General features: G+C 57.7%; 1 protein-coding gene across 3 annotated transcripts in view; it reads left to right on the top strand.

The window, feature by feature from the left end:
- The window catches only part of SYK (spleen associated tyrosine kinase), a 67,644-nt gene that overhangs the window by 8,049 nt on the left and 32,567 nt on the right, over positions 1–27,028 (top strand). For all 3 annotated transcript variants that reach the window (XM_032308959.1, XM_032308958.1, XM_032308957.1), the window contains exons 2-3: positions 20,441–20,900; positions 22,504–22,664. In XM_032308959.1, the coding sequence (XP_032164850.1) occupies positions 20,487–20,900; positions 22,504–22,664 (575 nt within the window). In that variant the 5' untranslated portion in view covers positions 20,441–20,486. The remainder of the gene's footprint in view (positions 1–20,440; positions 20,901–22,503; positions 22,665–27,028) is intronic.

Raw genomic sequence — 27,028 nt, forward strand, 5'->3', positions numbered from 1 at the left:
TTGACGTGCAGGGACTTTTTTCAGATCGGTGAGAAACATGAACACAGCCGAGTAGAAGCCTCCACGGAGGACACGGACAAGTGCTGAGAAGGCAAACGAGCCCCCGTGCGTGGACACGGCCTGCGTCTGTGCAGTGCGCGTTGGTCGCAGCGCCGGCTCTGTGACCAGGCCTGGGGAAGGCGGACCCTCACACGGTGGGCACTGGCAGGGTTAGGGTTAGGGTCGTCTTCTGGAATTTAAAATGCGCATGCGCTTTCCCTAGATAGTTTCACTTTCAGGAACTCCTTACACCTATAGAGTCACAAAAGTGAAACAATGTATATGCATATGGTAATTCACTGCAACATTTCACTTTGTAATACCCCGGAGCGGGGGAGCGACAGGAAAGGACAGGAAAAAGGAAGCGCCTATCAGGAGAGGGCTTGGTCGACTCACTCGTGTTCTGTCCGCACGGCCGAATCCCACGCGGTGGTCTTTTCAAAAAATGTGGGCTCTTTGTAACCACAGTGGGAGGAGGTCCAAGCTATAGTTGGTGAAAAAGTGAGATGTAGTGTATCTCCATGCATTTGCTAAAACACATGCGTGCACGCGACCACGGGGCCACACTGATAACTCACCGTATGTAGGTGGGGGTCCGCGGCCCACGTGCAAACACGCAGCCGGGTCTGGAAGCCAAGTCACCGACTATGAGCAGCATTTCCCTGGTGGGCCGCGGGGGGTTTGGGGGGGGTGGAGGGGCAGTAACTTCAGTTTAGAGAAAAAACGAGATGCACCTTTGGACTCTGCCCAGAGACGTTTCTGGATTTAGAGTGAGCAGGGGGGAATGGGGAGGTTTGCTGGGCTGAGACCGGAGGAGAGCTGGGCAGGACAGCATCCCGCGACTGGACGTTGGTCCCCGCAGGGGGAGGTGGTCCTCCAGAGGTTAGCCGGCTTGCCCGAGGTGCTGCAGCTGGGGTCCTCCCGCATGCCCCTGGCCATCGCCCAGGCTTGGTGCGCCCCCACATGCTCAGGCTGTCTCCACACGTTCGGATGTGGTCTGGCGGGAGGCTCGCCTCTGGACTTTCCCCACAAGTGCAGCAGCTGAGGCTGAGAACAGGTGAGCGGGACTGCAGAGCACATGGCACGTCTTTAAAGCCTGGCCCCGTTGCCATCAAGGTGGACTGTACTGGGGCACTGGGCATCATGGCAGCCACATGTGCCTTTCTTTGCAAAGACTCTGGTCCATCCCCACGGTGCACAGACGTGCGTGCATGCATGCATGGATGTGAGAAACTGAGAGGGTTCACTCGTCTTCACGCCCTCCTTTTGCACTTGCGTCATGAGGTCTGGATGTCTGAAGTTGGGGAAGAAGGACTGTGAGGCCGACGCCAGCGCGTTCTCTGCACCAGCGGCCGGCTGCTAGCGGGTACGAGCACGCGGAATGATTCTCCGGGACAGAATGTGCAGCGTCGTCTGATAGAAAGACTGGCCTGTCGCGTTTTCCACCCGAGGGCATTCCCATCTGTAGATGACTCTGGCTCCCCCGTACATGCGTGAGATGGTTATTTTCTCATGAGAAGGACACACACATGTCGCTCCGGGTTGAGAGCTGGGCCATCGTTTCTTGGTGTCTATGGCTTGACTTTGGGGCCTCGCCGGTTGCAGTGGATGGTGACATGGGGACTGCTGTCGCTGTGGGCCATTTGGGGACCATCTGTGGCTGTGCCCTCCACAGTGCTGACCCTGTCCATGCACGCACCCACACAGGGCAGAGCGCTGTGCTCGCCCGGGGAGCCCCCGGACTCCTCCCACACGCCCAAGCTTGTCCTTTGTAACAGAACTTTTAGGACCACAGTTTTCACTCATAAATGTCCAGTTCCCAGAAGTGCTCCTCCAGCCTCTGGCTGGGGTCGGCACGGGGGGCAGAGACAGAGCCCACACAGGGGTCTGGCGTCCACCCTCTGTCTTGCTAGCTCATCTGCAGGACGAGGCTGGAAGTGCTGGTCCGGTGCAGAGCTCGGGGGCCCGCAGGTGCACGTCTGGGGTTCACAGACGCACCCCGCAGAGCACCAGCGGTCTGGCTTGCAAAGAAGAGGCCGCCTGCAGCGTGGTCGTGGCTCGTGCAGGAAATCCAGGAGCTTGCATGTCAGCCCGTGTTCGTCCAGGGAGTGAAAAAGAGGGTCCTTCAGGGGCAAGGATTGAGAACCGTGTGGTTCTGTATAGGGCCAGCAGCCACGTGTGGTCATGTACATTCCTGGTACTTAAAGGGAAACAAATTTCAAAGTTGGTTCTCTGCCACGCTTCAAGCCACACATTCAAGGCCACCTGTGGCTCGTGGCTCCGTGTGGGACGGAGAGTGGAACAGCCTTTCCCTCGTGGTGGCACAGTCTAGTCCCACGCGTTCCCTCCCGGAGTCAGGAGACACGGGCTTCTACCCCTGCCCCCAAAACCCCATCTGTGGAGAGTGGACTGTAACGCTTGGCGCTTTTCCGCACGTGGACCCGGGTGCCTCCCGTTTCCGTAAAGGGGTCTGGCCTCAAGGTCAGAGGAGACCCAAGTCTTGTCGACGGGAACTGGCTCAGCGCTTTCATCTGCAGTCGTGACACCGACTCAACACGACAGCCTTCCCCGACGCACGCATGTGCACACGTCACACACATCACACACGTGTGTGTAAATGTGCACACCACACCCAGGGGCACGTGCACACACGCCACACACACCAGGGTGGTCCAGCCCAGTGACGGGTCAGGGGTGAGTCTGAGACACTGGAGTGGTGTCCGGGTGTCGCCCGGCGGTGGTCCCGAGGGAGCAGCCTTGGAGAGAGTTACTCTTGGGTAAGCTGCTTGGTTCGGTTTGGTTTCTGGAAGAATCAGCTAGTGTCTCGTTCAGGAGGATTTTGAGGTCATGGAGAAAACCTTAATACTTGTTCATTTCTCTGCAATAACAAAAATAAATCCAACATCGTTTTCTCAAGATACTTGGGATCTGAGGTCCTGTCCATGTAGAAAGGGCCGTCTGAAGCGGGAACACTCCTACGGAGGCAGAAAGAAGGAAATCACGCAGATTTCATGACGTGCTGTGTGCCTCGCTGTGCGGTCCTGGAGTGCGCACCGTGGGCTCCCGTGCGGGGAGCGGAGGGGAGGGTGTCCCGGAGAGACCATGGCTGTGGGGGCCTGTGACACCGGGCACAGAGGCCCATGTCGCCAGGTGGGACCCCCAGCTGGGCAACCGTCCCACTCCCTGAGGCTCCAGCCCTACCTCTTCCTGCAGCCTGCAGTTTGCCTGTTTCTGGAATTTCTGTGCTGCTTATTTGGGCGAGAGATAAGGCAGCCCAAGAGCAACAGTGCTGAAGGGTTTGGGAATTCTGGAACTTTCTTTCATGATTCAGCCCGTTGTCAGGAAGTGTGGCAACACGGGCTTCCTACGCGTAGCTGGGGGCCCGCCAGCAGCACTGACAAGGCAGCAGGGGCGCGACGCTCTCACCTGCAGGACTGCGTCTGAGGATCCAGCGTGAGGGTCCCGTCAGGATGAGGGTTCCCGGAACACTGCGGCTTCTTCCGCAGCCGGGTGACTGCCCGCCGCCCGGAGCCGGCTCTGTCTGGGTCGACAGAGAGGCCCAGAACCTTCGGTGCAGGGTGGCCAGCGCGCAGCAGCAGTTCTGCAGCCCCCGAGCCCCCCTGGGCTGCACCTGTCGCCTGGAGAGCCTCCAAACCCCCACAGGGCCGGCCACGCCCTGGGAGGCTCTGAACCCTTTGGGGCTAGAACCCCATCACCCAGCACTCTGAACAGTGCGTCACCCGGGCTCTTCTAAGGTGTAGGCATTGGGGGGGGGGGGGTTGCTGCGCTCTAGAACTTTCTTCTGCTTGCTCGTCGAGCTTGCTCAGGAATGCAGACCTCTGAGGAGGCCTGCCTCCAGCAGCAGGTGGCCTGGGCCCTGACACGGTGGTGGGGGCGGGCACGGTCCCGGGGTCTGCGGGGCCGCTGAGCGTCAGGAAGGGGATAGCCCTGCTCCAGCCTTCCGATTCTCGGCCGACAGTCCGAGCCTTCCCACCCCCCCGTAGCACTGTGGTCCCCGAGCTGAAGTGGCAGTGCCCCCTGCCGGCCTGAGCCCGCTGGACCGTCTGGCTCATGCTGGGCCCTGGGTCGACGGGCTCCCGTCCTGGCGGGTGGCCGGGGACAAGTCTGAGGTCTGTCATTTGCGCTCCCCGACGGGCTCCCGGGCTAGAGAATCCAGGGGAGAAGTCCTCTGGCTTCTGAAAAGCGACTTTCACCGAAGCTCTGATCACCTGTCCGTTCCTGCCTTGTACTTCTCCGCCTCGGGGACCTCGTGGACCGGGGTCTCCTTTGTCTTCCTCGCGTTTCGGGGCTGAATCCCTGGTGGATTCCCTCCCATGGTCCTAAAGCTCCTCCGTCCGCCCCTTGCTCCGAGCCTGAGCACTTGCTCGCCCTCGGCCCCCACCCCCGACCTCCGCCGCCTGCTCACGACTCCCCTCCCCTCCCGTTCACGCCGTGTTGCCGGTTGGAGCTGCTGTTTCTACCAAGCGGTGGATCTGGTGAGCGCTTGGATCCCACGGCTGTGTGTGTGTGTGTGTGTGTGTGCGCGCGTGTGTGTGTGAGTGTGAGTGTGTGAGTGTGTGTCTGTGTGTGTGTGCGTGTGTGTGTGAGTGTGCGTGCGTGTGTGTGTGAGTGTGAGTGCGTGAGTGTGTGTGAGTGTGCGCGCACGTGTGTGTGAGTGTGAGTGTGTGAGTGTGTGTGTCTGTGTGTGTGAGTGTGAGTGTGCGTGTGTGGCCTTGGCCTCATCTGCCCCTCGGACAGGCTTCTGGTGACGGTCCCTAGGTCCCACCTGTCTCTGTCACCACTTCTCTCCTTGGATTGTGTTCGTGTCCCTGCACAGACCCAGGGCAGGCCCCTCCTCTCGGACATGAGTCATGCTAGGGAGTGGCCCAGGGTGGGTCTCGGCCTGCACAGTGCTTTCCTCATTCTCAGTAACGCAGTGTGTGTGTGTGTGTGTGTGTGTGTGTGTGTGTGTCAGAGAGAGAGAGAGAGAGGGAGAGAGAGAGAATTGCGTTAATATTTATTTCTCCCCGAAGAGCCTCCCTGCCATTCAGAATCTTCTCCGACCTCAAAATACGGTTGATTCCCCACTTCTCAGTGGGACCCCTGCTCTGTGGGCTTGGCCCGAGGTCTGCAGCGGCCCCCATGTTTCCTGCCAGGGGGAGCTTTGCTGCGTTGGGTTCTGCTCCCGCAGCCTGTCTGGGTGATTCCTGGCACTTCTCTTTCTGGTTCTTGTGAGGTCACTTCAGAGAGGACGCAGTCGTGACATCTTTATCGCCAACACGCAAGCTATCTGAGGTTTCGGTATTTATCTTGAAGAGCATCTGTCATTTTCATTAAACAACTAAATTTCTTGAGGAACAGTTAAGAATAAACAAAATACAGTCAGAAAGACCAGGAAGTTCATGGTCAGGCACTCTGCTTCTGCCGGCCGCCCCGATCCACGCGGCCAGGCAGGGCTGTCTCCTCGCTGGCTCTCTGTTCTCTTCAGCACATTGATTTATGGGCCAAGTTCCACCAGCCAGAATAGTGCTGGGTGCTGGGGCTTTAGCAGTAGCCAAGACCCTTCCCCGCACTCCGTCTGTTTCCGGTCAGACTGAGGAAGAGCAGGACCGATCACACATGACCTCAGTTGTTCCTCATGGCAACCATCTTTTTAAGGGAAGTTTTAAAAATACAGAAAAGTGCAACCATTCTCATAATTAACAAATATCGCCACTTTACCTTTTTTCTTCTTCTTTTATTTTTTTTTCTTTTTGCCCCTATTTCTCCTAAAAGAACATTCTGAATAGAGTGAAAGCTACATCCTTTTTGCAGAGAGCAATTTGCCCAACACCAGAGAGCCAGTGAGCAGCCGGACTGACGCTCAAGGTCGGGTCCCTGTGGGGGCAAAGTCTGCTCTTCGTCTGGTTTACTTAGCACGCGGCCGCGCTGTTTTACGCACACGACGTTGAGTGTCTCGCGCACGGCAGGTGTCGGCGTCCGCAGTAGTGGCGCAGACAGACTCGTTCGCGGTGGACTGATGTCTGATGCGCGTATGTAAAGCCTGTGTTTTCGCGGGTGCCAGGAACGTTTGCAGAGCCCGCAGACACGGCAAGGCGGGGCTGTCGGGGGCTGAGACGAATCCAGGCGTGAGTCTGGCCCCTGCGACGGTCCACTTACCGCGGTCTGCGCGTCACGGTAACTGTCCCTGTCTCATTCCTGCGGCACGGACGCCCGTGTAAACACTCAGGAGGCCTCTCGGAGGGGAGGGGACGAACCTGCCACTTGCCTTCAGCTCCTCCGAGACGACCTGCTCTCTGTCCCCAGGGCCCGCGGGGTCTGTGTCTGCGAATTCACCCACCCACTCGCTGAAATTCATTTGAGACCGTGAGCCCGGAGCTCGTGGTGCCCTCACGGGCCTTGACGTGCCGAGAGCGGCAGGGGTCGGCTCACCGGGCCGTGCTCGCTCCCAGCTCCAGCGGACGGACGCCCTCTGCCCACGTGTCATCTTGGCGTCGAGCAAGTTCCACATCTTTTCTCTTTTTTTAATTTTTCTGCTTTTTGTGGGTGACTTTGGAGTTTGAAGCTAGAGTATGGTGTGGGGACCCGCGGGCACGAGGCTGCGCGGCCCCTTCTGGAGGAACGGCTTGTTCGATGGGCTTTCCTTGGGCAGGAGTTGCGACGTTGCTGCTCGTGGACTCGGTGTTAATTAATCAACGATATACGTTAAATCAGGTGTCTTTAAACAGAAACACCCCGGGGTCAAGACTGCATTAACTGGTGCTTGGGCGTGTGGGATCACCGCACCCCCCTCCCCGCAAACAAGCCTGTGCTTCCCCTCAAAGCAGCGGTCCTGTATTCGCTAACTGTCTTCAAGGTAACTCTTCAGGAAGTGAATACCACACACGGGCACAACTGATTGTATTTTGTTTCCTTCTTGTACAAAGCAGGGAAATCATTTTTTTAAAGATTTTATTTATTTGAGCTAGAGAGCAAGCTAGGGAGAAGTGGGAGGAGCAGGCTCCTTGCTAAGCATGGAGTCCCACTTGGGGCTCGATCCCGGGACCCTGGGATCACGACCTGGGCTGAAGGCAGACACTTAAGCGACGGAGCCCCCAGGCGCCCTCACAGCCAGTATCTCTAAGGAAATGTGTTTCTTATGACCAGGGAGTGACTTTATGGCAGACTGACTTCCAGATGCACAAGCGGTGACCGGTGATGTCGTAACACCACAGCCCCTGGGGGGTCCCTATGGCTCCCACCGTTCAGACCCCCCGGTCCTCGGAGCTCACGTTCCACACAGGCTGACTTGGAAGGCGGGAGGCAGAGATCCTCGGGGCGCATGACGAAGGCAGTAGGCATTAGCCTTCGGTGGCTGTGGACTGCGTCGTCCGGCTTGGACGCAAGGGGAGGGGTCGGCACCTGCCACAGGCCCACGTCCCCACCAGACACTGAACCAAAGCTTTGTTTTTTAACATGTTTTTGAGTTCCTGCAATGCACATGCAATTTATAAACTAGGGGTCAGGACAGGAGCTCTCAAAGGCCATTTTGGTGAACTTCCGGAACTGAGTGAGGACTCATTTGATAGAGAAACCCCCATGGGTTGTAGTCTTAAGACCTTCACTTGTTTGGCTCTTATCTATAAAAGTCTCATTCTGAGGATACCTGGAAAGCATTTTGCTCAGGTGTGGTAAGACACGCAGATGCGGAAATGATTGTCGTGAAGGAAGAAGTGTTTGTGCTCACAGATCTCTGGAAACAGGAGGGACTGTATGCACCCCCCTCCCCCAGGGAGGAAGCACTGGGGTCTGTCAGGAGGCAGAGGGAAATGGGAAAACAGAGGCAAACCTTGTGGTTTCTGCAGGAAAGGTGAGGCAGGGTACACAGGCCTGAGATCCGTTCCTCTGAAAAATTTCATTAGGTTCTCGGGTGTCAGGGCTGTTCACCATGGCCTGATACCTGGCCCGAGGGTGTGAGAGCCCAGGGAAGGACGTGGATGGTTTGGTTGGTTGGTTGGTTGGGTTGAGAAAGGATCCCTCGTAGGAGAGCCTTTACTGCCGACAGAAATTGTCCAACGCTGCGAGGGGCAGTCTCTCTGGGATCCACTAGATCCAGACAACAAAACATCAGAAATACAGAAAATAAGAAGAAGTAATGAGAGAAATGATGTATACGAGCCTCACGCGGTTCTCATGGTGACGGCTGGGAACGAGCCCCTCAAGACTGGTAGTGGGCGAAATGCACCCGGGGCCTTCTCCACAAGAGGCTCCCCTCCAGGGAGAGGACCTTGTCACCGCTGTGTCCCAGCAAAAGGATTCCTCATACTCTGTTCCCCTCCTTGTGGAGGGGACGATACAGACCCATCATTAATGGGGGTGAGGCTTCAAGTAAACGGATTGGAACACAGCAGACAGGAAAGGGAGTGGGGCTCTGGGAGAAAAACAAGCTGGACCACTGGATAAACACTGGGAAGGTCAAAGCTCTGTGACCGCGGTGCACTGAGAGCCCGAGAGTTAATGGCAACGTACGGGAAGTGCCCCTTCCGCATGTCTCACCGGCACAGGGATAGGCACAGGGTAGCAGCGGCGGCAGCCGAAAGAAGGAGGGTAAACACGCCTCTGAGAAGGAGTAGCTGGGGAAGGACACAGAATGAGACCAGAAGACCGTGAAGTCTTGCCCCTGTGGCTACAGAAAACGTGGAATCCTAGTGCAGTGAGGAAAACCCCACTCCTCGGTTCCTTCTGTCTGGTTCAACCCTGCCATGTTTCCAACAGCAACAACAACAAAAACCAAAAACAAAACAAAAAACCAAACCCTTCCAGGTTTCGATAGAAAGAATGACAAGCGTGCTAAAGGGGAAGCGAACATACAGTCAGCGCAGCAAGGATCCAGGAAACCCAGAGAAAGAAGAGAAAGCCAGAGAGAAAATCTTGACGAAAGCCAGAGAGGGACGGCGACCCCGCGCACAGAGGAGCGAGAGGAGCTATTGTCGGCAGACTTCCCGTCATGAACTGCAAACCAGAACTGAAGTCGTGAAATATTTGAAGAACTGAGAGGGAAAAAGACCTAGAATCTTCTGTCTCACTCAAGTGTCCTTCAGATGTGAGGGAGAAATCAAGACTTTCTTGGACAAACACACAGAAGGAACATTTCCCACTAGCTGCCTGGCCCTACAGAAAGTAGTAAAAGAAGTTTCTCAGACAGAAGGAAGAGTGATCTCGGGTCTGCCTGAAGAAAGGAAGAACATCGGAGAAGGAAAAAGTGAAGGTAAAATAAGATACTTCACTTTTCTTGTTTTTAATTGCTCCAAAAGGCAATCGTTCATTTAAAGCAATAGAAGTAACGGTGTACTAGTGATTCTTACGTGTCTGTACGTGGAAAGAAAGGCAGGGTTGTCCAGATGCTGAAAGGGAAGATAGGAACACAGTTCGGAGGTAGTGCATTGTATGTGGAGTGGATAGTGTCATTTGAAATTTAGATTGAAAACTTGGGTTTTGGGGCGCCTGGGTGGCTCAGTGGGTTAATCTTCTGCCTTTGGCTCAGGTCATGGTCTCAGGGTCCTGGGATCCAGCCCCACATCGGGGTCTCTGCTCAGCAGGGAGCCTGCTTCCCCCCCTCCCTCTGCCTCCTTGTGATCTGCATCTATCAAATAAATAATTAAAATCTTTTTTTAAAAAAAAATTTAGATTTTAAATGTATATTGTAAACTCCAAGGAAACCACTAAAAATTTTTTAAAGTTATGCTGGAAAGATCTATAATGGAATGCTTGTAGTAAAACCAGAGAAAAACAGAAAAGCGAAATGTAGTAAGATGCTTGAGTAAAGCCAGAGAAAGCAGCAAGAGCAGAGAACAGAGAGAGAAAGAACAAATGCAATGAAAAAAAAGTTACAAATGTATCAGATATCAATCCAATTAAACAATCACTTTCTTTTTTTAAGATTTTACTTACTCATTTGACAAGAGAGAGATCACAAGTAGGCAGAGAGGCAGGCAGAGAGAGAGAGAGGAGGAAGCAGGCTCCCCGCTGAGCAGAGAGCCCGATGCGGGACTCGATCCCAGGACCCTGAGATCATGACCCGAGACGAAGGCAGAGGCTTTAACCCACTGAGCCACCCAGGCGCCCCTAAATAATCCCTTTCAAAGCAGATGGTCTAACTATACCAGTTAAAGTACGGCGTTTATAGGAGCGGACCAAAAACATGACCCAAACCTTATTGTCTACAAAAGACCTATCTCAGATGTGAAGACACCTACAGACAATACAGGAATGGAGAAAGATAGCCCCACCAATCAAAATGAAAGATGGAATAGGTACGTCAATTTTAGCTAAAACAGACTTGAGAAAAGTAGAAGACTCTCAGGCATAAAGAAGAGTGTTACGTGACCGTAAAGGGACCGGTTGCCCAAGGAGACGGAACAGCCTTCGGCACGTCGGCGCATGACAGTGTCAGGAGACACGACGCGAACACGGATGGGACCGGAGGGAGAGTGGGCACACCCACGGCCGCGGCTGGAGATCCCACCGCCTCCTGTCGGTCACTGACCAAGTAGACCGAGGGCTGACGGGGTCGCGAGACCGGAGCAGCACCGTCGACCCCACTGGTCTGCTCGACACTCGTAAACTGTCCGGCCCAACAACAGGAAAACACACATTCTTCTCAAACTCACCTAGAACGCTCATCAAGACAGCACGTTCTTGGAAAACGTAGGTACCCATACTTACATGAATAAAAAATAACATAAATTATGTTCTCAGAATATAAGGGAATTAACCTAGAAATCAGTAACAGAAAGATAGCTATAAATTCCCCCCAATTTTTAAAATTAAACAACAGAGTTCTAAATACACTGTAGGTCAAAGAAGTGTGAAGAGAACTACAAAAGTATGTTGAACAGAATAAAAATACAACAACAAATTTATGGGATTTAGCAAAAATTGTGCTTTAAAGGGGATTTATGGAGTTAAGTGCAAATATTAGATAAAAGTTATATTTATAAAATCCATAACCTGTGTTCCACCTTAGAAAGCTGCAAACTAAAAGAGCAGAAAAAGCCTAAAGCAAGAAGAAAAGACATAATTAAAATGAGAGTAGAAATCCTTGAAGTTGAAAACAGGGAAACACCAGAGAAGAGAGAAATCACTGGTATCAGAAGTAGGAGACATCGGTGGTGCTGATACCATGACCTCACAAAACCAGTGACCAGATAGTGTGGAAGACTCTGTCCTCACAAATGTGACGGCAAACGTGAACCAGACTAGTTCCTGAAAGACACAAACCACCAGGACTCGCAGAAGGAAAAGGAGCCTGAATAGCCTTGACTCCTCAGTTTAAGTCAATAATGTAATAACCTCCTCCCTGCCAGGGCCGGGGGAGGTCCATGCTCCAACGGTTTCACTGATGAATTATATCATTCATTGAAGGAGGAAGTTAGCAATTTTCAATAATTTTCTCTTCCAGAAAATAGGGGCAGAGGGATGGAGACATGAGCGCGCCCTCACGTTCAGGTTAATGTAGACCCAGACGGACAGACAGGTGCCGCACACACAGCTGAAGTGTGCTTGTACGCACACGTTCTCCGTCGTCGGAGGGGTCTAGAGGCAGTGGCATCTGCTAGCCGCGAACACACCTTGTGCTCAGATCCTGGTCTCTAATACCACCGCCCATCACAGGGAACAGGGAAACGGGAGTGTGGAGGAGTAGACCGAGGCGCATACCTGAGACACCCTCAGCATCTTCAGGGCAGTGCCCCCCAAACACGACACAAACCACAGTGACAGGGCCAGTGGCCCAGGGCACAGGAACCGCTGGAAGGGATCCCAGTGGCCACACAAGCACTGTCAGAGCAACAGAGTAAAGCAATATTTCATTAAAACCTGATGCATGAATGAAATAACCTTGAATCCATACTTAGATAAAATAGGACTGAACACATAAATAAGAGGAGAGGACAGACCCATCGACTCTGCGGAAGAATTCTGGACAACGTATGTAGATCCTCTGCGCTCCAGGGGCCGGGACACTCCTCCCCTCTCCTGAGGGATGGACGGCGCCGAGTTTCTTCCTTCCAGACGGGGCGGACGGGAAGAGGCGGGGATGGGGGAGATCACCTTCACAGTGGAGAAGCCCGACAAACGCCAGCTCGGCCCGTGTCGAAGAGGAACCCTAACGGTGGTAAGTCACGTCGAGAGCGCACACCCTTGATCTGATGTGAGGCAGATGGCACTTTCCCTGGGGGGTCTTTCTCCCCAAAACACGTAGCTTCAGTCTAACCATGGGAAAAACATCAGACAACCCGGGTGAGGGACCTTCTACAAACGGCCAGAACAGTCTTCTTCAGAACCCTCGAGGCCGTGCAGGACAAGGAAAGTCTGAGGACCCGTCACAGCCAGCAGGTGCCTAAGGAGGCGTGAGAGCTCAGTACCGTGTGGTATCTGGGCTGGGGTTTAGGGACATAAAAAGAAGGCATTAGGTAAAAAACTAAGGAAATCCAAACAAAGTAATAAATGAGGGGCTTTAGTTAAGAATAATGGGTCACTGTTGGTTCACTAGTTGTGAGGGACGTACCATGTCCTGTAGGATGTTACGAACAGGGAAACTGAGCATGGAGTGTATGGACGTTCTGTACTATCGCTGCGATTTTTCTGAAAGTCTAAGTATATCCTAAAATGTTAAGTTCATTTACAAACTAAAAGAGAAAGAGAAGGATCGATGCCCTCTCTGCCCTCCTGGAGGCAAGCGTTCGTCAAACACACTCATCCAAGTTAAGATACATTAAAATTAAGTCAGAACTGTGGTCAGTGGTCCGAAGAAGGAAGGAGCAGGGTACCTCGAGGGGCCCTCGCTGGTCTGGAAGCATCCGAGGGTGCTGTGCTCAGAGAGCCCACGGGGAGCGGTGGGGCGGGTGGCGAGTGACCCTGAGATCAGAGGGCGGAAGTCCCGTTAGCAGAGAAGCGATGTGACCAGGCTTTGTTGGAAGGGTGGAGCTAAGATGGGTGACTGGAGACCCAGCAGCGCGGAGAAGAGCGCTTCCTAGGAGGACATAGACTTGTCTCGAGCAGCCACGCAGATGACATTGTGGGTGCACGTCCTCGGACCTGAGCCCGGGAAATCACAGACGGCCGGACCCCACCCCCACGGCTTCTGATTCTGCAAGCCGCGTGGGGCCTGGAGGTTTCCATTCGCATATCTCGAAAGCTCCACGTGATGCTGGTGTTGCCGGTCTTAGGGTCGCACATGGCCAACCTCCGCTGCGCGGGACCAAGGAGGGAGCTCCGAGTTTGGTCAGAAAGGCCTGTGCTTGCATTAGGATGTGCGGGCTGAGGGACCTGTTGCCACACCCCCGAGGGCCTCCGAAGGCTGTAGCTAAGGAAGGGCTGGCCTCCAGCACTGCTTGTCCCACGACTGCCTGTGTGGCCTTTGGGAGGTAACCGATGTCCTGGGCTCAGTGCCAGGCCTGATGAACCTGGGTACCACCACCTTCAGGGATGCCGGCAAGTCAGCTGATGCCCTGGGAGCCAGCACCTGGGAGCTCCCCTCTGTCATTCCGTCATCCGGGTCACCATCCACTGTCGCCAGGTGGGCCCTGAAGGTGCACGTGTCCTCCTGGCGGCTCGGTCTGTCCTCCGTAAGATGGTGTGGAGCTTGCACAGACCTGTCTCTTCTGTGGGCCCGGGAGACAGGATGCAGGATGCCATCCGTTACTTCCCGGAACACATCCTTGCGAGTCTCCTGGACACATCGAAGTAGACCTTCCACCAGAGTTCTGAAAGCTTCCGTGCGTGGAGAGGGTGTCTCTCCGTGTTGTGCCTCCTGTGGTGTTTCTGCGTGGAGTCTGGCCTCTCCTGGCTCTCCCAAGTGTGGGGGACAGCGGTGCCCGGAGTGTGAGTGCCACAAAAGTTTTGCTAGACCCAGCTTGGCACGTAGACATGAAGACTGTGTCTGCTCAGCCTCGCCAGCCCCCTGCCAGGAGCTGCCATCCTGAGAAGATTCTCTAGGATTTCTCTCTACTTGATATAGTTTTATAAGGGAGTTTGATACTTATAATGTCTGGGGTTTTTTTTAAATATATATAAAATATCCGTGAATTTTTTGGTAGACGCAGCTCGGCACTTAGGTCCCTGGGACTCGGGGACAGGTTCGTGGTGCTGAGTCTGTCCAGGGGGTCCGTGTCCTTGGGGTTGAATTCATCTGAAGGCGCCCCTGAAGGGAGCCCGTGGCCAGGGCGATCGGCACTTCTGCTTTCCGGCTGGCTCTGTGCTGAGGCTGGAGGCGCGGGCCCACGTCCCTACTTCCAGACACCGTGCGGCCGCAGGAAGGACTCCGGCCCGTGGGGGCTTGTCCTCTGCTCCGCGTCGCTTGCGCTGTTCTCCGTCGCAGAGCTTCTCTCCGTCTTTGTGGGCTTTTCCAGCTCGCCCACGCCCTCGCTGTCCCGGGCTCCTGATTCCAGACGCGCGTTTGAGTCCAGGAAAGGGAGCAAGGCCGAGCGTGTGGACGCAAGCACGTCCGGCAGCCCGGCCTCCCGCTTTCCAGTCTCCTGCGGGGTCTGCACGAAGGGGCTGCACTCGGGTTTCAGCAAGTCCAGGTCTTGTGCCGTTTTCCTGCCGCAGCCCACGCTCTCCTGCCCAGCACCCGTCCGGCCCAACGCCGCTCCTTTCCTGTGGTCGTCACGTGGCCACACCACCCTTCTTCCCGTCATACAACTTTGGCCCCCGACTCAAGCATGGGGCGTGCTTGTGTCACGGGTTTATGACATCCACGAGCACCGTCCTCAGCTTCCGGCATGTGACGCCGTCCCGAGTCCCCCACAAACGCGCTTGCACGGACGAGGAGACGGTGCGGGGTAGTGACTTTTAACTGACACGGAGCAACACTTGCTGTCGATGTCTCAACCCACACGAGCATGTCCCTACAGGTTGAAATCCGGTGGTTTGGCTTCTCCCGCAGGCACTGGCTCCCTGTGGTTTGTGTAAATGAGGGGCAGGGACGCAGACCCCAAAAATAGTATCCAGAAGCTGAAAACCTCAGCCAGGCCTCGGGATGGCACAGGAGGAGCCGAGTCTCCGTGGGGTGACCAGGTCTTCCCTGGAGTGTCGCCTAGAGCAGAACAAAGGAAACAAGGCTGTTTTGTGGCCCGTCCTGCTTCCCTGCGTGGTCTGCCCCGTGAGGAGCCCAGAGAGAAGCACCGGTCACGCTCAGTGTGTTCTCGTTTGTCACGTCATTGTCTTCATTTCTCCTGCTTTGGGGACTCCGTGGCTGGGTGTCTGGGGCCCCGCTGGCAGCAGCCCCATCCCCTCCAGGACAGCAGGCCGGGGACGTGACCCGGTGATGCCTTGGATGTCATCCTGTGCTCACGGAGTCTCCGCTAACCCAGCTCACGTCGCAAGCACGTCCTCGCGCCTCAGTCCTGCCGGGGCTGTGCACGTTCGTGTGCGCCGGGACCCCCGGGAGTGGCCGTGCACATGCAGCCCTGTGTCCCCAGTCCTATCTCGGCCCGCTGGCCACCTCTTTCCTCCCCGGCCCCTGGGGGAGGACGTGGCCTGCTCGTCTCTCTGCTCACCCCACGTGCAGGATGAAATGCTGGTTCGTCCCCAACACTCTCCACAGGGAAGCTGTTTGCAATCCAGACTCACCCTCTCTGTGCGAGTCCTGAGCTGGGCGGGTCCCCTGGGACCCCACCTCCCGGGGCCGAGTCTGGGCCGGGCCTGAGGGCCACACGGGGCAGGCTCAGGGTGTAAGTGAGCAGGAGCTGCTGGCGAGAAGCAGGACCGGCAGCCGCTTTGCCAGTCCCACCGGGAGGCAGGAGTGGTGTAGACAGCAGAGGCCCTGGGGTCGCAGCCCTGGGGTAAACGCTGGGCCCCTGCAGCGGACCCTCCCCTGAGCCTCTTCCGTTGCTCTTTTCCTAGAGGAGAGGCACTCACTCTCCTTCCCACACGGCACCGAGCAAAATCACTTGCACATAGTAGCTGCTCAGGGAGCGTGAGGAATGCATGGCTGTTCTCATGTTGACTTCGCTTAGGATGGGCTGGTCACTTACTCGTAAGCAAGTATGTTGAGAGCGAACATTTATGTTGACATCAAAGCTTTGTATCTGTGATTTGTGCTGATACGCAAGGGAGAGAGATCAGGCAGGTTCGAAGCAGGATTCTGTGGAGTCTGAAAATCCAGGCGCTGCCTGAGAGGCGTCTGTCTGTCCTCGATGTGCTGTCCGGGCCCCCGAGTTCTGGAAGCATCGGAAGAACTCAGGTCTGAAGGTTCAGTGATAGGTTCAAGTATTGAAACTTCTCCTCTAATTCTAAGTGTTAGTGAAAAAAAAAAAATCACTTTCTCTGGCCTTAGATCTACTGTTTGTTTCTGAAACATGTGTCTCCGTCTTCTGAGAAGCTGTGCTTTCCCCCAAATGCAGAAGGGGGGACGCTAGGTAGAGATGGGGTTGTACGATCTTCCCCGGGGTCCAGGTCCGCAGTGGCATGGCCTGCCGGTGGCCTCGCGGAGGCTGGGGACAGCGCCAGGGGAGGGGTGTCTCCTGGAGGACAACCCCGTATCGCTCAGGAAGCCAGTGGACACAGGACTGGCTCAGGCCAGGCGCCGGAGGACTTGGGTCTCCATGGGCGGCCTAGCATCTGTGTCCATGTGTTACCTCCCAAGCAGCAGATCCCCCTGCAGGAGACAGTGCCTGCCATCCTCTGCAGAGTGGCCCAGGGTGGTCATCTGAGTACGGGGGATGCTGGGGCGGGCCCCCTGCGCCTGCCCTGACCTGGTCACTGTAACCAGTCGGCCGGCCCCTGACCAGCCCAGGAAACCTTATTGCCCCTGTAGACCGGGCTCTTTCCTCTTTCTTATGAAAATGAGTGAAACCCACAGACGAGGCGGTTCCTTTCACAGCAGTCCCACACGGACTTCTCTCGGCTTCGAGCTGCGGAGGGAATTCCCACGTGAATTTTTATCAGGGCTGTTTTGCATCGACGTGGCTGTGTGGCTCCAAGGGTCCTAAGCCAAGTTATCTTTAGTTCCCCTCGGTGGCAGGGCTCTGGCAGAGAGCGTCCCCAGATTTTGCCCAGAGTCCCGTTCATTTCTGCCACTGTCACCTCGGTCCGGATTCTGTGGGGAGGCTCTGGGGCCCAGTGACCCAGTGTCAGCCCCCTTCGCCTGCTGAGCGCGGACGGAGAGGTCCTCTGCAGGAAGTGAAGGGGCCGCACCTGCAGGAACCACGCTTCGCGGCTCGTAAGAAAAGCAGAAGTCTCCAAGCACCGGTCACGGCCTCTGACAACAGGGACAGACAGGGCTTAAGCAGAAACGGAAGTACAAAGACACAGCCGGCCCCCTTCACGGCTGAGGTTAAAGCACAGAAACAGACAAGGATCTCGGGAACCAGAATAACACTGTCGAGAACGTGTCTTACCCCAAGGCAGGGTCGTGCGTCTCCAGCCACGAGGGAGGGTCTCTGCCAGGACAGGGGCCACGTCAGTGGTCCACCCCCCTTATCCACAGATGTCACGATTATGAAGTCACCTTCTCGCCAAAATGTTTCCGCAGCCCACAGCCAGCGCTCACCTGGTCCGTGTGGTCAGCTGTGGACGTGCGCAGAGCAGCGAAGCGGTCGTCTGCTCCCACGCCCGTTCCTGGCCAGCCGGGGCCCCGGGGGCTGCACTCAGCCTCCTTGTCCCGTCCGGGCTCACACTGCAAACAGGTGTCCTCTCCGGGGTCTACTTACTGCCGGGTTTTTTATGCTTCTTTGTGCTTTGGCTGGTGACAATTTTGAGAATGTGCCCAGGCTTAGTGCCAGCCAGCCGCGGTGACGTGGTGGCGGGGTCCGGTTCCCTCCACGGGACTCTGCTCACTTCCGACCCTCCCCACCCTTCGCTCACAGTGACGGCGATACTGAATTTCACCGGGGGACACTGGAGCGTCGAATCTGGTGCTGACATTGTCCTTCCGCTTGAATGCAGTGGAAGGAACGTGTCAGATTTGCGGGCAGCCGGACCGAGAGCACGGCGGTTTCCGATCAGGCAGCCTGGGGGTTGTTGCCTCCGGGGGGATTTGAAAACATCTGGAGATGGTTCATGTTGTCCCCGTGGAGATTTTGGGGGTGGTCAGTGGAGGCCGACTGGTCATGGACAAGACAGCCCCGGTGACAGAAGGTGCAGCCCAGACGTTGGGAAACCCTGAGCTAGGGTAATGTCTGGTGATAACGGGGAGCGGGGGCGACAGAAGGAGGGTGAGCCGCAGTGTTTCCTGCACAGCGAGGCGGGGACATGCGTTGGCCACCGTGGAAAAGGCAGCATTCATTAGCTAGAAGCCCAACGTGAATACCGGGGTGCTGAGACCACTCACGGTCACGACTGGGGGACACCAAGTGCAGACCCAGGAGTGGCCTGTGCCCCTGCTTGTTTAGGTCCCCATTCTGGTGGCACTGAAGCTGACCTCACTTTGAAGAGGGTCTTGGGTGAAATGGAACCGTGTGGGCAAAGTGCCCAGGATGGGGAATGCTCTAGAAATAGTGTGACGGGGACAAGGAAGGGGCTGGCGGACATCGCCTGCCTGCCGAGTCGGGAGGGGCCGTGGGGGGGCGGGAGGCAGGGAGAACTGGGTAAGACGCATCGGCGTGTGCGAGAGGCGGTGGTTTCCTCCGGGGTGACATCGGGGCAGATGGCGAGATGCCACGGCTTTGGGACGTACTTGGACGAACCTCATGAGAGATCCCGGGAGAACTCCTGGTCCCGTCTCCCGCACGAAGCTCAGATGCCCCCAAGAGCGGGCGTGCGGTCTGCTGACTGCGGAGGTTAGTGAGCTGTGACAGGGAGGGGTCCGCCAACCCTGGGGTCTCATCCTTCCCGAGTTAGGACACAGGGAGGCATCTGCGGGCACGTGACATTGATGTGCCTGTTGGACAGCCAGGTGGGAACCTCAGGTGAGCAGCGTTTCGTCAGGAGCTCAGTGGGCACGGCAGGGTGTGGGGTCGGCGAGCGTTGCCCGTGGCAGGGAGGGGCGTGTGCAGGGGGAGGATGAGGCTGGAACCCCGGCCCCAGCCCCGGCTTGCAGAGTAAGTGAGGAAGGAGCCACGGCAGAAGAGAGACTGACCCACCGAGGCAGGGCCACTGGGATGCGTCCAGCGCTCCCAATGCTCAAGCCGGATAAGGTGGGTAGGGGCTGACCTTGGGTTTGGCCATTGGTGATGAGCAAGAGCGTACAGAGATCGCCGGTGGCAGAGCCGAGCGACGGAGCAGGGTTTCGGCAGCTACGGAGCCCAGGGGGGTACGGTGCCCGCGGGCCACAGCCCATCTCTCTGCACCAGCCTGATGAGGGCACGTTGACCTATGCGCGTGGCATCAGCTTCTGAGAACAGAACCTCCTTCTGGATGCCTTACTTTGAAATACGCTTTTATTCATCAGCCAGTGTCTGTGGCCACCTGCCGCATGCCAGGAACCATTCCGGGCAACCACATGGGGCCGTGGGTGCCGGCATCTCCGTGTTGGTCCCAAAGGTGGCCTGAGGGTGGGGGCCAAGGCGGGCATCGCGCTCTCGGGAGGTCCCCGCGTGGGAAGGGCCTGTGGTCTGTGGCGATGAGCTTGGTGGGGTGTGTAGGGGTGTGAGACAGCGAGCCAGAGACGCTGCCCCAGGTGTCACAAAACACGATTCCGTGTCCTAAAACGTGTTCTGTTATGAGCTGCCCATCGAACCTGGGTCGTAAGAAGGCCCCGGGGGAGGCAGGGAGGCCGCCTGCCTGGAGGAGCTCAGCCCGCACCGTCCCGCAGCCCCAGCTCCCTGGAAAGCGGGCTGCGCACGTGCGTGCCGGCCGAGGTACGGGGCGTGGGTCCGCTCTGTGGGGTCCAGGGGACCCCTCTGTTTCTCAGTTTGGAGCTTTTGAATAAAGTGGTTTCCGGCGTGGAGAAAAATCATGGGGAATGTTCAAAGGCCAAACTCAGGCAGCACATTCTCCCCGTGGGTGTTAAGCCCAGTGCAAGCAACAGACTTTCCCCGGGGTCGGAGGAGAAGGCAGAGCTGGCCTGAAGGCAAGTGGCAGGTGGGGGCGGAGTGGGGCTGTGTCCACGGGCAGGTGGACGGAGGGGCACCGAGGGCACAGCACTGCCCTGGGTCCTGGGTCAGGGCAGGAGCGGCCCAGACGGAGGCCCCACCGCCCGGGGCTCCCTGGTGTCTGGAAGGCAGGGGAGGACGGCTATGGTGATGAGCCGGGGGACACCGGCAGAAGGCCCTGGCGGGGTGCTGGAGGGAGCACGACCCGGCCTCACAGACGGTGTTCACGCCCCACACCAAATAGCCCACCCTGAGCCCTCCCTGTCCTTGCCGGAGGCTTCCGGCCGGTCGGCGGACCTGGTCCGGCGCTCCGAGGGTCAGCGGTCCAGCCCCTGCGCTCGCTGCCCGGGGCCTGACCCACGTCCCGTCCTCTCTCCCCCTGCCAGGAAGCCCCGCGCCGTGTGCCGTGGTCGCTGACGGGGAGGCGCCGGCATGGCGGGGAGCGCGGCCGACAGCGCCAACCACCTGCCCTTCTTCTTCGGCAACATCACGCGGGAGGAGGCGGAGGACTACCTGGTCCAGGGCGGCATGAGCGACGGGCTGTACCTGCTGCGGCAGAGCCGCAACTACCTGGGCGGCTTCGCGCTGTCGGTGGCGCACGGCAGGAAGGCGCACCACTACACCATCGAGCGCGAGATGAACGGCACCTACGCCATCGCGGGCGGCAGGACGCACGGCAGCCCGGCCGAGCTCTGCCACTACCACTCGCAGGAGTCCGACGGCCTGGTCTGCCTCCTCACCAAGCCCTTCCACCGGCCGCCCGGGGTGCAGCCCAAGACCGGCCCCTTCGAGGACCTGAAGGAGAGCCTCATCCGCGAGTACGTGAAGCAGACCTGGAACCTGCAGGTGCGTCTGGGCCGGCTGGCGGCCGATTCCCTGGGGGTCCCGTGGGGAGGGCGCCCCGTCTGCCGGCCCCGCGGGTCACCCGGCTGCCCGCACGCGCCCCCCCCCAGTCTGCCCGGGAGTCAGCATGGGGTCGCCCTGTTCAAGCGGTTGGGCTCCTGATTCTGTAGCTTCCCAGGTGTCTCGGGCAGAACATTCCAGGCGAGCAGGCGGGGGTGCAGCGGCCCTGGCTGGCCGCCTGGCTTCCCCAAGCGCCCTGTCCTGCCCCGAGCCTGTGCCTAGTGACGGGCCCTCAGTGCTGCTCAGAAATTCCCTCTGCCTATTGTTCCCAGCTTCTGGGAAGGAAGACCCCCAGCTAGTCGGGTTGGCCACAGGGACATGTGTGTGTTTAATGAGTACGCAGTGACACGCCGTCCACAAAGGCCCCAGGGCGGGGCAGGGACACAGCTCAGCTCCCGCCACGCTCTTCCCAGCCCCCGGTGTCCGGAGCTAGCGGGCTGGCTGAGGGTCTCCCGCTCAGATACGGGTGTCCGGACATCTCTCTCGCGTTTCCCGGGTCCTTGCACCACGGGTGGCAGCGACCTCCGACGCCCACAGACGTGTGACGGGACAGGGTTTAGGGGGACTCTACACGGTGACTGCTTTCTGTCCTCGAATGGGATCTCTGTGGATCCGGCCTCGCAGACAGAGAGCAGCACCCTGGTCAGTGCCAGTTGTTAGCAGCGCGAGCTACGCCTCAGACCATCTTCTTACGGTTTTGAGCCCGATCAGACGTGTGGAGCTGTACTTTACACACAGTAAAACTAAGCTTTTTAGGCCTACAGTTCTGTGATTTTTGACCAACACAGAGCACCCCGTAGGTCCCACTAAAACCAAGATGAGCAGCCCCTACCCCGGCCCCCAGCAGCCCCCACCTGCATTCTGTCCCTACAGTGCTGCCTCTTCCAGAACGTCCTATGTGAAGGGACCCACACGTCCCCTCATTTGGATTCATTATATTTTTATTTTTACTTTTTCTTGCCCTCTTTACACCGTCCAGTAACCCAGTGTGGGGTCCTCATTTACGGCTGTGGAGAACACCACTGTGTCTCCCACTAAACGAGTCTTGGAAGGGAACTCAGCCGGCTGCCAGCCCCCTCCCGATTTTGTTTTCCACGTTGTCACAGCTCATGTCCTCCGTGTCCCGTGGCCACATTTACACGTACAGGCAGCAGCATGAGCGCTGGGAGGTGGCCTCAGTGGGCAGCCGGGAAAACCACGTCTCCTTCGTGGCCTGCACCCGGGGGCTGCTGAGTCGCTGGGGCGAGGAGCTGGGTTCTGATCCAAATCTGTCGGGTTGGTGCAGGGCCGTGATCCACAGGGAGCAAGAGGCCTGGTCTCAGGACCTGGGGGTCGTGCCAGCTTCAGAAGGCCTGGCCAGCTTCAGAAGGCCTCTGGAGCCTGTGCTGGTAGATATCTACCGGATGGTACTCGATCACGTGTACGGATCTTACAGCTTTATCTGTGATGAATGAATTCGCACGCCAGGACCCGGGACAGATGAGAAAGGTTCCTGCGTCTTGTTCTCATTCGTGCATTGTCCCTCTCTGCTCCCTTCTCGTGGCAGGGCCAGGCCCTGGAGCAGGCCATCATCAGCCAGAAGCCGCAGCTGGAGAAGCTGATCGCCACCACGGCCCACGAGAAGATGCCTTGGTTCCACGGGAAAATCTCAAGGGTTGAATCTGAGCAGATCGTCATGATAGGATCCAAGACAAACGGAAAGTTTTTGTAAGTATGGGGTCTCTCCCCCTCACCTGCCACAGCCGGGCCCGCTCAGAGGGATGGGGTGACTCAGCTTCCCCGTCACGGAGCTTCATGAGCCCACACGCCCGTGGGCCTGCCGGCCGGACGTGCCAACACTGTCCATTGTCATTCAGCTTGTGTCTTGCCCAGTCCAACCCCAAGGCCAACCCTCTTTTCGGGGACTAGGGACATAACCTTTAAAGAAATGTTATTCCGCCACGTGTTTTGCTTTCCGTGGCAAAGACGAACGCGTAGCGGTCCCTGTGGCTGTCAACACTGCGGCCCATTCACTCACAGTCCCCCACATGTCGGGCTTTACGGTCTCTTGTGTCACTGTGAACCAAGTGCCAGGAGGACAGATAACAAAATGTGCTGAGTGTTGGAGCGGTTTCCTGTGATGGGATCCCATGCGGGTGTGTGGACGTCGGCCTTACAAACTCAGAAAGGAAGCGTGGGTCCCGCTCTGCTCACTGTCACCCGACGCCCAATGGACCTCAGTCCTCGAGATCTTGGGGATGCCGGCCCCCTTGGGGCAGGTCCATGGTCGCGGATGGCACAGGCTGTCTCGGGCGGGTGTGGGCCGTACCCCCGGGAGCTGTGGCCCAGCTGACACCCCAGTGTGGCCGGCAGGGGGCGCGGTCCTCCTTTCGTCCCTGCTCGGTGACGCTCCGGAGAGTAGTGGGTCAGCCCATGGTGGGAGCCCAGGTGGGGATTTAAAGGGCACAGCGCAGCCTCCAACAGAAATCCCGCGGCGGGGACGGTTTTCCTCGTGGGGCACCTGTCTGCTCGTCTGCCCCTGAGGTTCAGACTTTTACTGTCTTCTTAGGACTAATTCCCAACACAAAAGTCATGGTCCTGTGCATGTAGCATCTTGGTGCGTGAAGTCAGCCCCGAGTGGTCTATTTCAAAGAGTGATCGAGGCCTCTTGCCTTCTCGATGGTTCGGACACCTGCTCCCAGGCTCGCTGGGGACCAGCTGTGGTCAGAGCCTGCTCCCCGCTCACACGGGGACCCCGGGCAGCCGAAGGCTCAGCCGCGGGCTCCTTCCCCAGCAGAGTTCTCACGCCTCGTCCCCGCTGTCCTGTAGAATGTCCCTCCTGCACTCTTTCCGGTCACGGGAGTTGGCTCACTGGTCCCTGACCCAGTGTCCCCTAGAACCCACAGTGAGGGCTGCCAGCACCATTCTGCACAGTAGAGACCGAGCCACACGGCTGGTTGCTTCCTGAGCTAACATCTCTGGGCGGACACTGGGGCACAAAAGGAAAGGGATGGACACGCCGCAGTGGGGGTAGCAGGTTCTGTTCTGTGCCGAGACGAGGGGCCTTTCTTCAGGGAGACGCTGAGCAGAGGAGACTTGAGGACCGTGGGGAGCCTCCGGCGGGGAAGGGCGTGTGCGCTGGGCAGTCAGTCCGTGCACCTGGGGAAGGTGTCAGGGCAGGGAGAGCTGCTGTTCGTGGGCCCGTCTGGTGTCGGAGAGTCCTGCAGGCCTGCCAGAGTGAGCACGCTCGGAGGCCACATGGGGTGCGTTCATGCACACTGGAACCGAAGCGCCGTGTGTGCTTTCTGCACATTTCAGGGCTTCCGCCTTCTCAAGCCTGAGTGCAGGAGCTGTGTGGGATGCTTGTTGGAAGACCGAGTGGCGTGGTGCTGGCGTGTAGCTCTTGTGCTGTCTTCCTGCCTCATGGCCCCGTGCTTCATGGCTCTGCTCCGTGGCCCTGTGCTTTCGTGGCCAAGCCCCAGGGCTCTGTATCGTGGCTCTGCTCCGTGGTCCTGCTGCATGGCCTTGTACTATGGCTCTGCTCCATGGCCCTGCACCGTGGCCCTACACCGTGGCCCTGAGCTGTGCTCTGTGCACCTGGCTCTGGTCGGGGCCAGGGCTCTGGGTCTCTTCCCTGCAGATGTGCCATCGTTGTGAGTACGGCTCCTCTGTGTCTTCTGGGGTCCCTGGCACATGCTCCGTTGAGGAGGAAAGCAGGATTTGGGGTGGGGACGGCCATGTGGGTTTCTCGGTCTGCACTGCTGGTTTCCTACACTGGTCTGGTCCCAGCCCTTCTAGGACACGGTCTGGCTGCAGTCGGCGGCCTGCTGTGTGCTCCCCACCCCCGATCCCCTCTGCACTGCCTCTCGCAGGGGCACTTGTTCCCGGCATGACCCTGTCTGAGACCTGTCAAGGCCAGCCTTCCTTCCCCAGGCCCCCCAGAGCCCCCGGCAGAATGATAAGAACCAAGGAGGCTCTCAGACCCGGAAAAGAGCCTCGTCTTTGTGGCTCCGAATTCTGGGCTTCGTGGACTCGGTTTGAGATAATCCGATGCGTGTCGCATGCCAGCATCATGTCCAGTGCCCCGCAGATGCTTAATACAGATCTTCCTGGACATGCGATGGGGTTACGTTCCGACAAACCCAAGTAGGTGGGAAATATCACAAGTCAAAGATGCATGTCATGCCCTTGCACCCCCAGACAGACGCTCATGCCCCAGCACTCTGGGACAGACAGCACGACTGAGCCCAGCCCCACGAATGCACTCAGAGCCCCTCACTTGGGCGTACAGTTGGGCTAAATCATCGCCGTGAAGCCCGTCTGAGAGTCAAGTGTTGACTCTCTCACGTGAGTCATGAAACGCTGCGTGGGAAGCGACGGAACAGTCCGTTTTCCGCCCCTGACGGCGTGGCTGCCTGGGGGCTGCGGCCGCCCTGCCCGGCGTCTTGGCGGGGGCCGCACGACATACATCGCCCACCCGGGAGAGGGTCCACGTTCAAACCCGAAGTACAGCTTCTACGGAACGCGTAGCACTTTCTCTCCATGGCCGTGAAGTTGGAAAATCACAAGACGAACCGAATCGTGAACGGGGACTCCGTGTGCAAGCTGGTTTGGGGTCCTGGAATCCAGGGGACTCCACTGGGCAGCGCGGGAGGCTTGGCTGTTTCCGTGTAGAGAACAACGTGGAGGACCGAATGGGGACGTTGTGTGCGCTCATTCCGGAACCTCTGATTTGCGTTTACGGTTCAGTGTGGCAAGGCCCCTCTCTGGGGCGAGCACACGCGCCTGCCACCGCGGAGGACACGGAAGGAAGGTCGGCCTATCTCGAAATGTGCGAGACCCGCGTGAGGCTGTGAATCTTCACGAGTACGGCTCAAGATGCAGGACGTAAATCCAGAAACCCCCAGGCACCAGGGTTGTGTCGGGGGATGCTGGCCGACTCCGGCCCACTCGTGGATTGGGGTGTGAAGTCCACATGTGGAGGCAGAAGCCTTGGGCCAAAAGGGACCTCATGGCTCGTGGATGTAAACTCTGGACTTTCTAAGGGAGACTCAGGCACAAGGGAGCTTGCTCACGGTGGTCAGGGAACTAGGAGATGAGAGCCTGGACCCAGGGTCCTGAGGGGTCCGGGCTGAGACCAGGGCAGGGCATGCCCTCCCACAGCTCCCCACGCCGGGCATGGCGCTAGGACGTGTCCTTGGAAAGTGTCCGCTTTCCCCCGTCTGTGTCCCGTCCACACAGCCTGCCGGGACCACGCGGCGGTGAGCTGGAAGAGGCGGCTATCAGGGTCTTCAGACTATGCCGGAAGAATGAAGCGTGCGGGCGTGAAGGGTCTTCTCCGCGGGGATGGACGGTTGGGTCGACGGACCCTCGGCGCGTCATCTGCGGTGTTCCTAGACACGATTACTCCCCACCTGCTGTCACGGGCTGGATGTTCATGTCCTCCCCAAATTCCTACTGTAAACCCTCTGAGGTGGGCCTCTGAGGGTGGGCGGGGTCGGAGGAGGTCGTGAGGGCGACGTGATGCGTTAGTGGGAGCAGGAGGCTGGAGGCGTCCGTGTGAGCTGGCACCGGGCCTGGCCCTGTGAGCGCACAGCCAGACGGGGGCACCGACCGCCCGGGAATCGGGCTCTCACCAGACTTGGAATCCACCGCACCTTGATCTGGGACTTCTGGCCTCCACAGCCGTGAGGAAGCGATGTCAGCACTGAAGCTGGTATTTTGACTAAGACACCTGTGCAGGTCTGGGGTCTGGCCAGCCACACGTGAGGACAGGGAATCGCCCGGACACCCCCAGCCACGGTCCTGCAGGTGGGGGTCTGAGCTCTGCCTTCCTGGTGACCCCAGGGACCTGGGCTCTGCTGGGGGGCAGCCGCTTGGCTCCCCGAAGCCCCCCACAGTGACACGGTGTGCAACCTTGAGAAACTAGGTCAGGTGGAGCTGAAAAGTCAATTTCTTAGAAAAGGTAAACAACTTATTTTCCAAAAGTTACATATCCCCCTCCCGAGGAAGGACCCAGGATTGGTGGGCTCCAAAACACACAGTTTGGAGACCCTTTTTTAAAATAACACACAGTTAGGTGCAAAGTATAT

Source organism: Mustela erminea, chromosome 12 (genome assembly GCF_009829155.1).
Source record: "Mustela erminea isolate mMusErm1 chromosome 12, mMusErm1.Pri, whole genome shotgun sequence".
Taxonomy (NCBI): domain Eukaryota; kingdom Metazoa; phylum Chordata; class Mammalia; order Carnivora; family Mustelidae; genus Mustela; species Mustela erminea.